This window comes from Silurus meridionalis, chromosome 24 (assembly GCF_014805685.1).
Source record: "Silurus meridionalis isolate SWU-2019-XX chromosome 24, ASM1480568v1, whole genome shotgun sequence".
Lineage (NCBI taxonomy): Eukaryota > Metazoa > Chordata > Actinopteri > Siluriformes > Siluridae > Silurus > Silurus meridionalis.
The window spans coordinates 10,842,807-10,860,594 of NC_060907.1; the positions used below are offsets into that span (position 1 = coordinate 10,842,807).

General features: G+C 34.8%; 1 protein-coding gene and 1 long non-coding RNA gene across 2 annotated transcripts; both read left to right on the forward strand.

Annotated features, from left to right (window-relative positions):
• The first annotated feature begins 8,753 nt into the window (after window positions 1-8,753).
• gja8b (gap junction protein alpha 8 paralog b) lies at window positions 8,754-9,992 on the forward strand. Its single transcript, XM_046837583.1, has one exon. The coding sequence runs from the start codon at window positions 8,754-8,756 to the stop codon at window positions 9,918-9,920; it is 1,167 nt and encodes a 388-aa protein (XP_046693539.1). The 3' UTR covers window positions 9,921-9,992.
• Window positions 9,993-14,763: 4,771 nt separating this feature from the next.
• On the forward strand, window positions 14,764-17,243 carry LOC124378250. Its single transcript, XR_006924187.1, has 4 exons — window positions 14,764-15,580; window positions 15,787-15,889; window positions 15,984-16,017; window positions 16,596-17,243. It is a non-coding gene; the product is annotated as an uncharacterized LOC124378250 (long non-coding RNA).
• The last annotated feature ends 545 nt before the right edge of the window (window positions 17,244-17,788 follow it).

Consider the following 17,788-nt stretch of genomic DNA (forward strand, 5'->3'; position numbering starts at 1 on the left):
AGATACACGTTGTACATGAATTATGAACATACATTACACTAATCTAGTAAACAATAACATCTAAAAAGTATTTCTACCTAATTTTTAAAAAATGATGTATTTATAGTAGTGTGAAACATTTTTCTATTATTCTATTATATTTACAGATGATACCATATGAAATTAACACATTCTTTCTAATAGCTCAGTTTACATAAAAGTAATGTTAAAATCTCATATTTTCTCAGATTTTCAATATAAACATTGTACTGTAGTCAAAATATTGCAATATGGTAAAGCTTTGTGAAAATAGCTGTTTATTTACAGTATGGAAGGAGTATAAGTGTAAGCGGATTGTATGAGGTCAATATGATTTCAGTGATAAATTGCTGTTCATAATGATGCATTGGCATCTTTTGTTTTTGACACCATTACAAGTTTTTTCTGCCAAAGAAAACGAGGCTGGTAGTTTTGTTCATTCAATTAAATTAGTTTTAAATAAAATAAATAAATCTAATTAAATACATTTGTTTTAGTAGTTTTGTTAATTTTATTAAATGTAAACGTATAATTAGTTAATGGTGCCATTTATTAATAAATGAACCATCTTAAATATTGATAAATCATTGCAACATAAGTGGGAAACATTTTCACACATTTGTGGTGGTGACAGAAACTCTGCTTTGTGCTGAGCTTGTTGGTTTAGTAATTGCAAAATGGCAAGTAGAAGGTAGCAGCTCACACTGGCCTTCAGATTGGGTTAAAATCCCAGCACCACCAAGCAACCATTCATGGGCCCCTAAGCAAGGTCCTAAACCCTCAACTGCTCAGTTACGCTAAACATAAATTGCTATGCTATTAAATGTAATAAATGATTATAGTTTTAATAAGATCTGTGATCCAGGGTACATTTAAACAAAAGGTCTTTTAAACTACCTACTGTAGATGGCTAATATTTGCTATAACTACCTAAGGACTATGAATGTAAATAGATAAATAGATCCTTTTCACTCACAGTGCAGTTACTACTTAAATACAAATGACACCTGCAAATTATAACAAACTTTAAATCAAATAACGGGTATTGTATCTGATAATGTGTGAGACTCTAGTATCAGCCTAACAGCTGCAAAATGTAGTTTGATGGAAAAAATTTATGATGCAATGCTTGCTTTTTGAAGACATTAGCTTTTTTCTCTTTTTTACTCATTCAAATTCTTTCAAGCAATAAAATACTGTTACTGGTGACTAGTAAAAACAATACAGAAACTTACAGTCAACAAACAATCTAACATAAGGGCAGCATCAGTATTAGTTATGGTATTAAATACATAATACATACATACATAGACAGTTTTCTGTCTATTATCTGCTTAATTACAGCATTTTTAAAAGTACACTATACAGTAAACCATTTTTTCCCACAGATAATAAATTAGAACTTGCTAAAACTAGCCTCTCATTGTTTTTGTTAGTGAACACTTCTCTGTTTAACAAAACAGGAAACATGACTACTGAAATATCTAATGAAATAAAAACTAGTCTTTCATTAACATCTTTAATTACTTGTTTCTCTTTTTTATTTGTAGAATTATGAGCACTAATTTGGATTTGGGTAACAATGGAAACGTATGTCCTTTACAGATTGATACATGAATTGAGCTTTATTCAATAAGTTTAAAGTTTGCTCATCAAACACACACTGAATATCTTTATGCATCTATACTTTAAAAAAAAAAAAGAAAAAAGAGTACAAGAGTTGAAGTGTGACCACGGCACTCTTGCTGTCGTTGATGCCTCCAATGAGTCTAGACACCTTGTTTATCATGCTTCTCCACTCCTGGTCATGTGGACAGTGATAAAATGCTTTCTCCATCCTTTAGTACCCCTGTTAGTAAGGGTGTTAACAATGTTGGCCAAACCATGCACTCATAACAGGTTTTGATGTGACAATATAAAATAAAAGAATGTATTCATTATTTAATCAATTCATAGATTCATATTCATCAACATTAATTGCAATGGATGTACATCCTTTACTACAAAACTCTTGGTGTGAGACTGAAATACACCATTAATAGAACAAAAATAAAAACAACTGGTTATTTTCCAGACAACCTCTTGTTACATACATTCACAGTGAGACTGTCCCGAACCCACTGACCTCTACTAAACTCAGCTGAACTTTCAAGACCTGTGTTGCTAGTACCTGCTAATCGTATTGGAAAAGCAAGCGTTTCTTTATGTCCTCATCCTTTTGTTTTCCTTGGTGCTAGTGGGAGGATTAGCCCACTCAAAAGCTAACAAATGTGTCAAGTACTGTAGACAAAGGAAAAAGTGGAAAACCTCTTGGTGCTTTTTTTCTCTGCCTTTGTCCGTGTCGATTCTTTTCTTTATTTTTTCATGACGCTGACTGTCTCAGATAATGGTTGTGCTCAAATGCCAAATCAGTACCCCTCTCCTGAAAACTGACACCTGAACCCCTCTTTTTAAATCATAAAAAAGGTTAGAGAAAAAAAACAGACACATATTGTCAGACTGAGACACACAAATGTCAGAATAGAGACAAACCAAAGTTTCCCACTTTTATGATAAGATCAATGTGAGTCATACTGAAATATTTGGGACACTCTTGGGACAATCATAAAAGGTTAGGAACCTCCATCAGTGTGGGTTTAATTGTCAAAAAGCAAATGTACTGTACACCAACCATTCATAAGATTATGACATTGTAAGCAGTCAAGTGAACAACACTGATTATCTCTTCATCATGGCACCTGTTAGTGAAAACATTATGGGGTATATTAGGCAGCAAGTGAACATTTTGTCCTCAAAGTTGACGTGTTGGAAGCAGGAAAAATGGGCAAGCGTAAGAATTTGAGTTCACAAGGTCCAAATTGTGATGGTTAGACGACTGGGTCAGAGCATCTCCAAAACATCAGCTCTTGTGGGATGTTCCTGGTCTGCAGTGGTCAGTATCTATTAAAAGTGGTCCATGGAAGGAACAGTGGTAAACCGGGGTCGTGGGCGGCCGAGACTCACTGATGCACGTGGGGGGTAAAGGCTGGTCCGTGTGGTCCGATCCAACAGACGAGCTCCTGTAGCTCAAACTGCTGAGAAGTTCATGCTGCTTATGATCCACAGATCAGGACAGTTTTGGCAGCAAAAGGGAGACCAACACAATATTAGGCAGGTGGTCATAATGTTATGCCTAAACGGTGTAAATATTATTACAGCTTTTAAAAAAAAAAACATAAATAACATATGAGTCATTTAAAGTGTAAATTTAAAAAATCATGTTTTTATATTTATTTTACAGTCTCTCACTTCCCCCACCAGTAAACATTTATGTTTACACTTAAAAATCGAATACCCCTTCCCACAATCCTCTAGCTGCTCCATCATGAACTGGGAATGTTTTCTGTATGCTATTTATGTGCAGGATTCCTTAACAGTTACTCATATATTTCCATAAATGCCAGCTGAGTTATCAGTTGGCAAAACATGTCTGTCTTGTTGAATATGCACATTTCAGTGCTGTCCCCAATTTCATTTGTGATAAATGAAACTGTCAGCTTTGTTTAAGTTAAATTGCACCATAATATTTTAGAGGTGTGAAGGTTGCTGGGACGCACGTGCTAAGCAGGAGCGACTGAGTGGGATATTTTTAATTGCTGGCCTCATGCGTTGATTTTTCCTTATGTGATAGTGAAGGGGAGTGCGAAATAAACCACCTATTTTTAACAAGCTTCCCGGCAATGCAAAATGCAAGTGCACGATAGCAACACACATGAGACAGTGGTATCTTCTGACAAAATATGTCCCCATCACTGATGTGCTGTCATTCAGAAGCCTGTATCTCATCCCCAGCAGAATGCAGGGAATGACCTAAACCCTGAAGATGAAATCACTTGCAATGACGTTTTTTAAAGATTGAAGACTGTGGACACAAAAACAATTTCACATTCTGCTTTACTTTGTGATTTACAAAAATTTCTCCCATGCATCGCCTTTTCCTCTTTGCCATTGTGTTGATTGTGGCCTTTCTTCCCTCCTGCTACACCCTCAACCCCCATAATCAACAGAGGAAGGCCTGAGTCTACTTCCTGTCAGATTGGTGGAAACAATTGATTACCATGTTCCAACACTTTCTCGTCTCTCGTGTAGCTCCATTCAACATACTGTAAGGTCCTACACCTCTATTTGCTAGTCAGGGTAATGTGATCAGTTGTGTTTGTTCCAGGAACAGAATTGTATTTCAGGGCACAGAGGATTTAAGGGATTGTATTTAATATGCCTGATGTAAACTAGCCACTGGTGTGCTCCCAAATGTTTTTGGAGCAGGGTGTTCCATCATCTTTGCTAAGTATTTGTTGCTATAAATTTGGCCCATGGTTTGAGGGAAATAATTTTTTACTGAATTTTCTATTGACGCATTTAAACACATACTACAGAACAGAAAAAAATAGGACAGTAGTTCCATCTTCAAGGAAAATCACACGTTAAAACCAGCTGTCTGTATTTCTGGCGTACAGAGATTTGTGCATAGACAATTTATAGCTGTTGTAACATAAGTGAAAAAAGGAAACTCACTTAACACAGCATTAATGTAAACTATAAATGAAAAAGATTTACATATAAATGAAAATCTGTGGCATATGGGGAATACAATATGACAAGGCATGTATGCTGTTATATGATAATAAATTTTATAATGTTTCAGCAGTGGTGGATGAAGTGCACAAACCATGTAGTTGAGTAAAATAGAGATACACTTGGTAAAATATCACTCCAGTAAAAGTAAAAGTGCCCCTTTAAACTTTCATTTGAGTAAATGTACAAGTATTTGCCATCAAATATACTTAAGTATCTAATTTTTATTTATTTTCAATATTATTTTTATTATTATTATTGTCACAAGACTCTTTGCTAGATCAAGGTTATGTGAAAAGACTCTAATGTAACTCTCAGCACACCGATCTATTAAAAGAATGATATTAATGAGTCAAACACTGATTGATATTAAAATCATCACAAGCCCAAAACCTTTTTTCAAATACTTTTAAAAAATCGCACAAATAAAGGGTGTAATGGCAAGTGAAAGTCAGTTATTTCTCTCAAAATGTTCTGCTTGCTGTTGAACTGATGCTGAACTGTATGTTAGTGTACGTAAACGCCACCAAGCCCCAATCAAAACAAGTCTAAAACAGATCCCTCAACCCTGATTGGTGGATTGCGACGTTTTTGACCAGTTACATTTTGAATAACTCAAATAAAAAGGAACGACTGATTTCCCAAAATGTAGTTGAGAAAAAAGTAAGATTTTTGGCTTTGAAATGTAGTGAAGTTAAGGTAAAAGTCTCCCAAATTGATAAAAACTTAAAGTACAGATACATGAAAACGCTACTTAAGTACAGTAACGGATTGCATTTACTTTGTTACTGTGCACCACTGTGTATCAGGTACAGTGCTATTTATTACTAAAAGTGAAATGCATTGAGCTCTGCTTGTGGACCAGCAGCAGCATGTTGTTGTAATGTCCTGCAATCATTTGGCCTCACTTTGGAGGTGGGACCCAATGTTCCCTTTATCATCTCCATAAATGGAGTTGAATCCACAACTGTGACTAGGATAAAGCATTTTAAATTCACTGAAGGTGAATGAATGATATAATTTCTGTCAGAAAATCCCAAACTAAATGTTTGAAAAGACTAAATTTAATAAATATTTAAACTGTAGTGGATCTGTGGTTTCTGTCTGCATTTAATGTATGCCTTCATTTCAAACACATTACTAACCTTCAGAAACATGATAAATCTATTTGAGTTCAGGTCAAAATTAGTAACAGTGACATGATTACTGTTATGTACAATAATAAAAAGATTGTCACAATGCAGCTTTACACGTACAGTATATGCGTTTAAATCTAGGAAAACTGGAGATGACAGTCACAGGATAAAGCCTCCTGGAGCACAGTAAGAAAGACACCCACTAAGGAACCAAGAACTTTAAAGCTAGTTGGTTCCTAAAGAATGAAATAGAGCTTTTAAAATGAATTACAGTCAAGTATGAAATGCTAAATGCTTAACATAACACAAAATGATTTGAGAGAAAGAAATGTGAGGTATAAAATGATTCATGGACACCAGCTTTACAGATGCAAGACTGCACAAATGGAAACCAATCACAGTTCTCAGTTCACTAGATGGAATGGATGTGAACTGATTTGGGTAAATCCTTCTTTTTGTAGTCGGTATCTGTGGTATGCACAAAGGATAGGGAAGAGACACTGGAAGCATTAAAGACTCAAAATGGTGTAGAGATTAATGCGGATTACAGCAGAGAGTGAGATGAAGTCCAGTATAAAATTTTTGTAGAAATTGGGCCAGAGCAAGATTTATTATGAGATAAATGATGCCACACAATCTTATTTGCCATGGTACAAGCATTACGATTGTGGCATCTTTTTAGTACAAGAGAGAGAGCAGTGGTTTTTCTAATCAAATCTGTGAAAATAAATACTTAGGGTCATTATGTTTTATCTTACAACTTTCACAAAAAACTTGAAACGAGACAATATTGTTTTGCTCTTATATTGTTTTGTTTTTTCCACCACATAGAAACTATAGGGTCTAATTATATAAAGTAATGTAATTTCTCACTGCCATCCCCAGTCACACTAATGCTGTTTTCTGTGTCTTATTCATATGTACTTTTACGATCGTCAGCCTTTTTGTCTCTCAGGAGCAGATATCATGTGGCGGGACAGCACGTAGACAGATAATAAGATAACGTTGTTTCAGGGTCGTCTCTATGTTTAGCCTGGGGCCTGCTACATTGGCACAATCTAAGATCACGCCTCAGTGCATGTGCTCAATGGATTCGGTTTGTTTCATCATGACATCATGCTTTTGTGTGAAATCCCTGCACCTATTCAATGCTCTGCTATGGGTTTTAGCCAATAGCACCTACTGCATTAATCGCAAGTGCCTTTACAACTCTGACTCGGATAAGAACAATGTGTTAATTATTGGCAGACTTCGAGAGTCAGCACAGGAACGCAACTTACGCTAACTGTTGTATTTAATTTTTTGTATTACATTTTTGAAAATATTGATAACAGTATAATTTGTGAGCACTCTCCAGTATCACCTTAAACAGAAAACATCTTTTATGTGTTTTTTCTTTTTATTATTATATTTCTTATGTTGTCCATTTAAGTTCCTGTGGTGATACATTTCGAAAGTAAAACAATATTAGAGAGTAATATTATTTGTATTTACCTGTTTAGTTGTATATAATCAATGCAGTTACTAATATAATATAATATAATATAATATAATATAATATAATATAATATAATATAATATAATATAATATAATTCATTTTGTTTTGAAATTTCTTTTAAAAATATTAAAAATATTAATTTCCACCTTATTAGTATGCCATACCTTTGCTGTAAGAAAATACTACTTTAACAACACTTTCACAATCTGACCTTTCAACACAAAGTTCATCATGTCAGTCTGCAAAAAAAAAAAAAAATCTGTGGAAAATAAATTGAACACATCATATTCTGATATGCAAATATCTGTTCTTATACGGATTTAGTAGGTTTACAGTCTTCAAAAAAGTATTCTCTGCGCTGTCGATTAGAGAGATACTTGACAATTGTGTCAAATCTGTTAGCCTATGGACTGTATATGTAAGTGTCTTAGTGGTTTTGCCAATTCTTTTGAGCAGCTGCACATGAATCAGTATAAAAATAATACGACATTTTGGCCCCATGTGACTCAGAAAAAGATTATAAATTGAATATGCGATGTGTAATGTACACTACTAGTGGCTGAATGTACACATATACCAATGTTAACACCTACATCTAAATGCATTCATTTCAATTTGAGAAAACAAAAACAATTCCACACAATTGGAGAGCCATTAATGGCAAATGATTCATACTTTATCAACTTTACAGCCAAGCCCATGGACAGCATTCATCACATAGAATATATTGTTCATTTTCTCAAATCAAATTTTTGTAAATGGGTCCACTTTCTACAAACACATTTAAAAGTTAATAACAACTTGGTGAAATCCGTTATATTCTAAGCTTAGAAAAATTCAAACTAATGTACACTACCAGAAACTGCTCTGAAAATGGTTTCCTACATTCCCGTTTGTGAATTTGGGTTCTATTGTCCTATGTGTCATCATTTGTCGTCTTCTGAATAAAGGCTGTCTGGCTCCCAGCTTAAATATTGAAGCAAACTAAAAACCAACCATCAGACTGGATTCATTCACTTCTGCTCAGTGGTGCGACAAGCAGAGGGGGCCTTAGGTGGGAACCAGAGAGTTCACTTCATACCACACAGTGCCAAGAGAAGGGGGACCACGACTGCTCTGGAGCTTTCACAGTGGCAAGTTGCCCATTTCATACCAACCTTTTGCTGATAGTTTCACTATGATTGCCCTGATTTGTAGAAATGTGATTGAGAATTATGGGGTAATTTTGATCAGTTGTAGCTTTTTACCCAAGGTGATGTAGGACAATTTTTCTGACTGGACTTAGTAATTCATTTAAGATTGCCTTGAATATATTGTAGAATAGTAGAAAATACTTTCTTACGCTATGTGCCAAATGCCAACTGTGGTTCAAACACAGAGTGATCTGTTTTGGGTGGCGTGCCAAACACAGGCCTTATTCACTAACCTTATTGTCTCAGGCTTGACAACTTTTTGCTCTTTTTGTTTACAGGGTTAATTGTTAATCATGGGTGACTGGAGTTTCTTGGGCAACATCCTTGAGGAAGTTAATGAGCACTCGACGGTTATCGGCAGGGTGTGGCTGACTGTGCTCTTCATCTTTCGCATTCTGATCCTCGGCACTGCAGCAGAGTTTGTATGGGGAGATGAGCAGTCGGACTATGTCTGCAACACTCAGCAACCCGGTTGTGAGAACGTCTGCTACGATGAGGCCTTCCCCATTTCACACATACGACTGTGGGTTCTGCAGATCATCTTCGTCTCCACGCCATCACTGGTCTATGTGGGCCATGCCGTGCACCATGTTCACATGGAGGAAAAACGTAAAGAACGCGAGGAGGCAGAGCTAAATCGCCAACAGGAGACTAATAATGAGCGGCTGCCGGTTGCCCCTGACCAGGGAAGTGTCCGTACAACCAAAGAGACCAGCACCAAGGGAAGCAAGAAGTTTCGCTTGGAAGGCACACTGCTCAGAACCTACATCTGCCACATCATCTTCAAGACGTTCTTTGAGGTAGGGTTTGTCGTGGGCCAATATTTCTTGTATGGCTTTCGAATCCTGCCTCTGTATAAGTGCAGCCGCTGGCCCTGTCCTAACACAGTTGACTGCTTTGTGTCCAGACCAACTGAAAAGACTGTTTTCATTATCTTTATGTTAGCCGTGGCCTGTGTATCGCTTTTCCTTAACTTTGTAGAGATCAGCCACCTGGGCCTCAAGAAGATTCACTTTGCATTCACAAAACCAGCCCAGCCCCAAATCGAGGGATCTGGTGTGGGTGAGAAACCTTCCATAGCTGTGTCCTCTATTCAGAAAGCCAAGGGCTACAAGTTATTGGATGAGGACAAAACTGTTTCACACTTCTTTCCCCTGACAGAGATGGCTAGCATTGAGGCTGGGTGTGTGCCCACATCCTATAAACCATTTGGGCAAAAAACAGCTGGAGCGACAGCACCACGGGAAGACGTGTCGAAGATGTATGATGAGACGTTGCCCACTTATGTCCAGACTACCATGGTGGGACCGAGAGGAGCCACAGGTGTTATTCGGCTGGATGAAGAAGTGATACCTGCAGAAGAAGATGTGGAAGCCAGTGAGACAATAGAGGACACCAGACCCCTCAGTAGCCTGAGCAAGGCCAGCAGCCGGGCAAGGTCAGATGACCTGACAGTATAAAATTGAATTCAAATTCAACAATAGGGAAATACAATTCTGTGTTCGAGGGCCTTAAGACAGTTGTAATGGTATATGTAAATGCCTTGGTATTTAAAAATGCCATGCAATTCTTTTCTTAAGTATACTTTACCTTAATAATCCTTTATAGAATCATTTTATACTGTTTTTATCAAATAAATTGGAACTGCACAAAATCAACTAACTAAATAAATCTGCAACTAATTGCCCAGCCAGAAGAAGGATTCCCAGTAGGCTTCATATGTTGGTTAGCAATAAATAAATCACATTTTCTATCCATAATTTAAATTTTACAATCTGATCAGATTTCAAATGTTACACTGTTTTTAACCATCAAGATTTTTGTTGTATGAATGTTGTATTACAAATGTTTTGGGATTTTGACAGATTATTTAAGCAATGCTGTCAGGGTAACATCTTTTTCACCTCAGTAGCTCATCCAAATGCAAACTACAACAAGTAATCAGTAATGATTTCGGCCAGTGCGAGTACAGTGCTTTACGTAATATCCAAATTTAACTAATACATTATGTTTGTGCAAGTATAAAATGGCAAGTATTTTTGTGTGTAGAATGCAACATATATATATATATATATATATATATATATATATATATATATATATATATATATATATATATCACAAACAAAACATATATAATATATATACAGTTATATATGAAGCATAAAATCTTGTTTGCTTTTACTCTCTTGAGTTTTTAAAAAGTTTTGCCAAAAAATAATTGTTTTTTTTTGTTCCTCTGAGCATACATGCAGGATGCTGATAAAGAATGTGCCAAATAAGCACAATGTATCATTGAACAAGAAACGAGCATCGCAGACAAACAGGCATCATCGTTCTAAAGCAAAAAAGAGAAAAAAAAAATTAATTCTACAGTTAGCTGTGTAAAATAATGTAATAATTTAAAATAATCATAGTGTACATGCTTGATGTGTTGTAGTTTATTAGTTTACAGAATGCTATATTTTAGTATTTTACTTTTATTAACAGAATAAACGCCTTAGATCAAAGTGTCTTCAGTGTTATTAAATAGTTAGATCTAATTTTAATTTCTTCATTTCATTAATGATGCTGAAATTCAATTGAATTAAAATGAAAGTTTATGCTCTGAAAATGAATTCAGAGAAGTTCCAAGTTGTATTTTTATTACAGCTAATAATACATGGCCAAACGTATATCAATTTCTTTGCTCATTATTGTTATAGATTGTTCCTGTTGTTAAAATTAAATATCTTATCCCTGTAAAAAAAAAAAGAAGGAAGATGAAGCATACTTATATTGTACACTGTGATTAACCCTGAAATTAATGCAGAGAAACTTCTCTAGAAATTTCTGATGAGGTGTAACTTTAAAAAGAAAGCCTATTAAAAACTTGAATTAAAACAAATTATGTTTATAGCTGTTTTTTTTTGTTTTTTTTGCTTTGCGTGTGTGTGTGTGTATGTGTGTGTGTTGATGTGTGTATGTCCGTACGTACGTGCATGTACGTGTGTGTGTGTGAGTGTGTGTGTGTGTGTGTGTGTGTGTGTGTGTTTCACATTTACATTTAGTTTGATTGTTTAAGGGTCTGTACTTGTTTTTCAGGGGGTTTCATATGCTATGTAGTGCATTAATTATAGTACACAACATTTGAAATGCAACCACAAAATAACTGAATCAAATGAATATCTTTCGTCTTCATGTAGTAATAATAATAATAATAATAATAATAATAATAATAATAATAATAATTATGCGAAGCCCTATTGTTTTCCTTAGAATTTATTTATTTATTTATTTATTTATTTATTTTTTTTTTACACACATTGGACATTTGGGGTCCCTTAACATGCTCGAAAACTCTTGAAATTTGGCACACACGTCAGAGTCCTTTGTCACTAGGGCCCGACAAAGGCTGGAATAAGGGCGTGGCAGGGGGGCTCTGTAGCGCCCCCTGTAATTCAAAAACAAACATTCCTGCACAGATCGGGCAATTATGTACGCACATGCACGAGTTATATATATAGATCTCATCGACCCGAACAACTTTCGCCCTCTAAACTATGAGCTCCGCCCAACAGGAAGTGCATGCGGTGAACTTTTAAATACTCCTCCTAGGGAATTCATGCGATTGACATTAAACGTGGTGAACATGATGCCGAGACATTGGACTTGCTAAATTGCGAAGGGATTTTTGATATCTCGAACGGTGCTGCCATGGCAAAGCGACGAATTTATGGCGAATTTGGAGAACAGGAAGTGTTTAATATCTAAAGCAAAAAATGTTTTATTCAGATGACATGCGGTGTCTATGTTCGGCCAAGGATCCCGATCGCATCGATGTGTCTATTGTGAATCTCGGACATAGCGCCACCAACAGGTGCCAGGAAGTGTGTCAGTCACAAAAGGCTGGAACATAGGCGTGGCAATAGGGCTCTGTAGCGCCCCCTGTAATGCAAAAACAAATATTGGTGCACAGATCGGGCAAACATGTACGCACATGTACGAGAGTTGGTAGGCATATAGATCTCATCAACCCAAACAACTTTTGCTCTCTAACCTATGAGCTCCGCCCAACAGGAAGTCGGCTATTCTGGATGGTTTCAAAAGTGCATGTGGTGAACTTTTAAATACTCCTCCTAGGGAATTCATGCGATTGACATCAGAAGTGGTGACCATGATGCCGAGACATTGCACTTGCTAAATTGCCAAGGGATTTTTGATATTTTGAACGGTGCAGCCATGGCGAGGCGACAAATTTATGGCGAATTCAGGGAAACAGGAAGTGTCCAATATCTCAAGCAAAAAATGTCTTATTCGGATGACGCGTGCTGTGTATGTTTAGCCAAGGATTCCGATTGCATCAATGTGCCTATTGTGAATCTTGGACATAGCGCCACCAACAGGCACCAGGAAGTGTGTTACAAAAGGTGGATTTTTTGACAGTTGCATGTGGTGAACTTTTAAATACTCCTCCTAGGGTATTCATCCAATTGACACCATACGTAATCAACATGATGCCGAGACATTGTAGATAATAAATTGCAAAGGAATTTTTTATATCTCGAACCCTGTTCCCATGGCAACGCGTCAAACTTTACTTTTATTTTAGGCATATTTAAGGCTTTTGGCGTGCTTAGATTAACTTGAAATTTGACACATACATCACATTTGACAAGTCACATACATCACAAGTGTAGACAAAAAGCTTGGACAACGGTGTGTCTCTTAAGTGGCTCACTAGTGCCCCCCCGTTTGTCTAAAATGTGGGGTTTCTTTTACCTACAGTCCCCAAATGGGTCAGTAACAACATAAAATAGTTCACTGATATTTACCCACTTGATGCACTTGCCCACCGTGCATTGCTTTCTGGGAGGCACCGTATAGCGATACACAAATGTGCGAGGGCCCGCCATCGCTGCTTGCAGCTATATTTATTATTATTATTGTTATTCTAGATTATTGACTATAGTAAGTTGTGTAATGCTGAGCTTCATGTGCATGTGGCTTGCTAATTTGCCACATGAGTTCCCACATCCGTAGGTGTCATGTATCACAATAAGTGATAGCCACAATAAGTTTTACTTTTTACTGGTTGAAAAACTAAATATAACTGGTTCTTCATTATGAAAAGATGTTTTAGTCCAGATGAAATATATATATATATATATATATATATATATATATATATATATATATATATATATATATATATACAGTATATATATATAACATTTATATTCTTCTAACACAAATCAGAGCAAATTAAATGAGTGATTTTTCAATTCAGTTCAATCAGTAGATCAAAATAGCTGATCAAAAATCCCTTTCATTCAATGATGAATGATGAAATAAATCTGTATAGAATGGTATGAAGAGCTTTTCACTTTCACTAGCAGTTATGTTACGGATCAAAATCTACTACATATAGAGTATCAGAGTATGAGAGTATTAACCCACGCCCAATGCGCCACCTCTGCACGACTATTGAGGCAAATTATATTGTTGGAGTGGTTAACAATTGCCTAATGACTATTTCATGTAATTGCTTGAATGTATTGAGAAGGTTGTATGAGAATTTCACATACATACAGAAAAAAACCCCGATTTGGATAAAGTCTTTGCGAAGGTAAAGATAGAGCACAGAATGGTGGAAATGTGAATTGCTTATTACCTTCAGACCCAAAGAAAGCCCACATTTCTGTCTTGAGATAAACTTTATCTAATCTAAATGAAGCATCTCTTGTCAGTACGATGTAGTGGCATGTTATTGATAATGTACCCCCTTTTAATTATTAGCTAGTTAGTTGCAGTATATTCTCCAGTTCTGCAGATTTGCAATGGGCAATAATAGCTCAGTAGTTAAACTGTTGATCTTTGGGGCAACTGATCAGAAGGTTGCAACAACACCACTGACACTACCAAACTTCCATTGTTTGGCCCTTATGCAAGGCTCTTATCCCTAAACTGATCAGCCATCCTGTGTCAGTTGTTGTTTTATAATGACATTTGCTTTAGATTTGCTTTAGCTCACCATAGCGCCCCTCTCCAGTGAGCTGCATCTATCATTTCTTTTGTTGCTATTCTTTTTTAAATCACACTTACATTGGTGTGAATTTGAAAATGACAATATTAAAATATAGATGACTAGATATAGATGATTATCATTAATTATTCATAATAACAAATAATTAAAGGTAAATTGAGCAAATTGGTTATTTAAAAAAGGTGTGTGTTATTTCGACTTGTGTGTATCAAACTGGTAGCCCTTCACATGAATCAGTACCCAAGAAGTTGCTCTCAAAAGGTTTCAAAAGGTTGGTGACCCCTGATACAAAATGTAATAATTGAATACCTGTTTATGCACCAACTAAAAGCAGACACTGAGTTAAAGGTTATAGGTTATAGGTTACATTAAATGTAAGTGGTATAGTGTTTGTGAGACAGTGTTTAAACATGATGCAATTACTTTATATATCTTCAGTAACCTCTCTGTTCTGGTCAGGGTTGGAGTGGATCTGGACCTTGTACCTGAAATACTTGGTTTGAGATGGAACTAAACCCTGAACAGGACACTACTCAAACACAGACGTTTTATTAACATTCTTGTAATTATGAATAATATTTGTCATGTAATTATATTCATACATCCAAACTACTGAATGCAGATAAAGTGGATGTGCATGTGCATGTGGTATCTTAATAATACTGTGCTAAAAACAAACAAACAAACAAACAAACAAACAAACAAACCAAAAAAAGACACAAAAAGACAGTAGCAAAAATGTGTAAACCACAAAGATTTCCTATTAATGATGTCTGTGCAGAAATAGGAAATGCTGCACTTTTAGATAGTGGTTTGAGTTTTGAGTTCAGCTGCAACAGTTAACGAACTTGTCTTTTCTCACTGACGGGTGCCAGTGATTTAGAAGTTAATATCGCACTTTTAAAAAGCATTAAATCATTAAGATATGGTTCGAATGTTTTCTGTTTTCATTGCTTGCTGATGCACTGCTGTAAAAAAAAAAAAGTGTGAAAGTAACACCTCCATTTCCTTTGGTGAAATGTCAGTTCAAAACCACGTTCATATCAGACATCTGCCTACACACGTACCAGCAGCTGTGGATTGGAACAATGAACGGTAATGCATATAATTATATTCTGCAGTGTATTATTTTCTGTATTATTTAAAATATTGCAAATTGTTTTGGAAATAAATTAACAAATGAACAACAAATCATCAATTCATCAATGAATGTAAAGTATAAAAAATGCAAAGGTTAAAAATAGATTGCTACTATTTTAGTACTGTTTACTGTTTGCACAACTTTTTCATTTCTTTTTAAGTCACTTCAAAATGGACGTACGTTGTTTTATGTCTGGCGATATCAATTATCCTGGTTGTGATGTATACACTTGCAGTCTTGCTTTTCAGAATGATGCGTATACGGTGAGTAAGAATGCTTTAGAAAAATTAATATCATTTACTTTCCTTAATAACACCATTATAGGTTTTCAAGTTTGAATGATTTTTCTGATTGCAGTAGAAGCAGATCACTGAGCTCCAGTAAAGAAAAGGTAAAGCTGGTGTATATTAGACAACAGATTTACAGAATATTGTTCTAATATTGCATCAAATTTTAGATCCAGATCATGTGGTAATGATGATGGACAGATATGTAGGTCTTTAACTATATCACCAAAAGAGAAGGAGTTACATTTTCACTAAGGTGTCTTATTTTTCCAGTTTAATGTAGTGGTTAGTTGCTACTAATGCCGTATTTAAACAATAATAAAAATAAAAATAATAATAATAATACTAATAATAATACTAATACTAATAATAATAATAATAATAATAATAATAATAATAATAATAGGGGTAGTAGTAGTAGTACTATTACTATTACTACTACTTCTACTACTACTACTACTATTATTATTATTATTATTATTATTATTATTATTATTATTATTATTGTTATATTTTTTAATTGATCATTACTAACTGGGAAATTATTACTACTGTTTTAAAATTAATATACTGAATAAACATTATTATGATGCCATTTAAAAAACATATATCTACTGTATATCTCTTAAATCTATAATGTTATTCAGTCGTTTTGTTGTGTTTTTTTTTTTTTTTTATTAAGGTTCGTGCCAAAACAAGAGAAAACATCAAGAGAAGTGCAACTTATAAAGAGAAATTAAACTCTGTCTATATTCAATGGACACCTGATGAGTATACATCAGACTAACCAAACTATACACACTATATACACACTATATATTGTTCTGTTCATTTATGTATATAAGATTTATGTATATAACATATTTTTGTACTCACAATATATTTAGATTTATAATTCAGACTTTTTTAACCTGTAAACTCGATTAGATGTCATTCTAATTTTGGCCAATAGGGGGTGTAGTTACATTGTCTGGGCTAATGAGCAGTTACTGTATTCTATTTTCTTTTTATATATATATATATACACACACACACACATTGTTTTATGACATTTAATGACTGATTACATTTTGATCTGTGAAATAAAAACCAAACAACAAAATATTTTTTCTTTTTTTTAAATTAACTGATGATCAGCAGCAAAATTGCTTTAAATAAAAATGCAATTAAATTGCTTTGTCCCCACTTAATCTTTGACCTTTATCTATCTACATTCATATAAAAACAAGATCTAGTGGTGCACAGCTGAGACTTTTTTTTTAGATTTTTTGTTAAATAGATGAAAAGAAGGATTTGGTTTTATGAACATTTGAAATGTTTCACTCATTAATATCATTGTAGTAACAGATCAGTGTGCTGAGAGTAACATTCGAGTCTTTTCATATAACCTGAGTTTAATAAGTAAAGAGTCTTGTGACCAAAATAATAATTTGAACATTATAGGGATAATAAATCATTGTTCTTTGGACACTTAAGTACATTTGAAGACTAATACTTTTGTACTTTGACTTTCAGTGGAAGTTTAAAGGGACACTTTTACTTTTACATGAGTGATATTTTACCTACAGTATCTTTTAACACTGTAAGTTGTGGAAAAACTACAGTAAACAAAAGAGTTTGTCCCACATCAAATATCAACACTTATTCAGTGTTCATAAATATAGCTAAAAACAATTTTCTTCCAGAAATTTGTGTGTGTGTGTGTGTGTGTGTGTGTGTGTGTGTGTGTGTGTGTGTGTGTGAGTTCAGTCCCTTTGTATTAAGTAGTCAAATGTATGTATTAACTTTGTATTAAATGTATTACATTCGCTTTAATTAGTTTTCATTCTTATTTCCATTTACTTATTTTGTTTACAATTGTAAAAGTGTTTACAA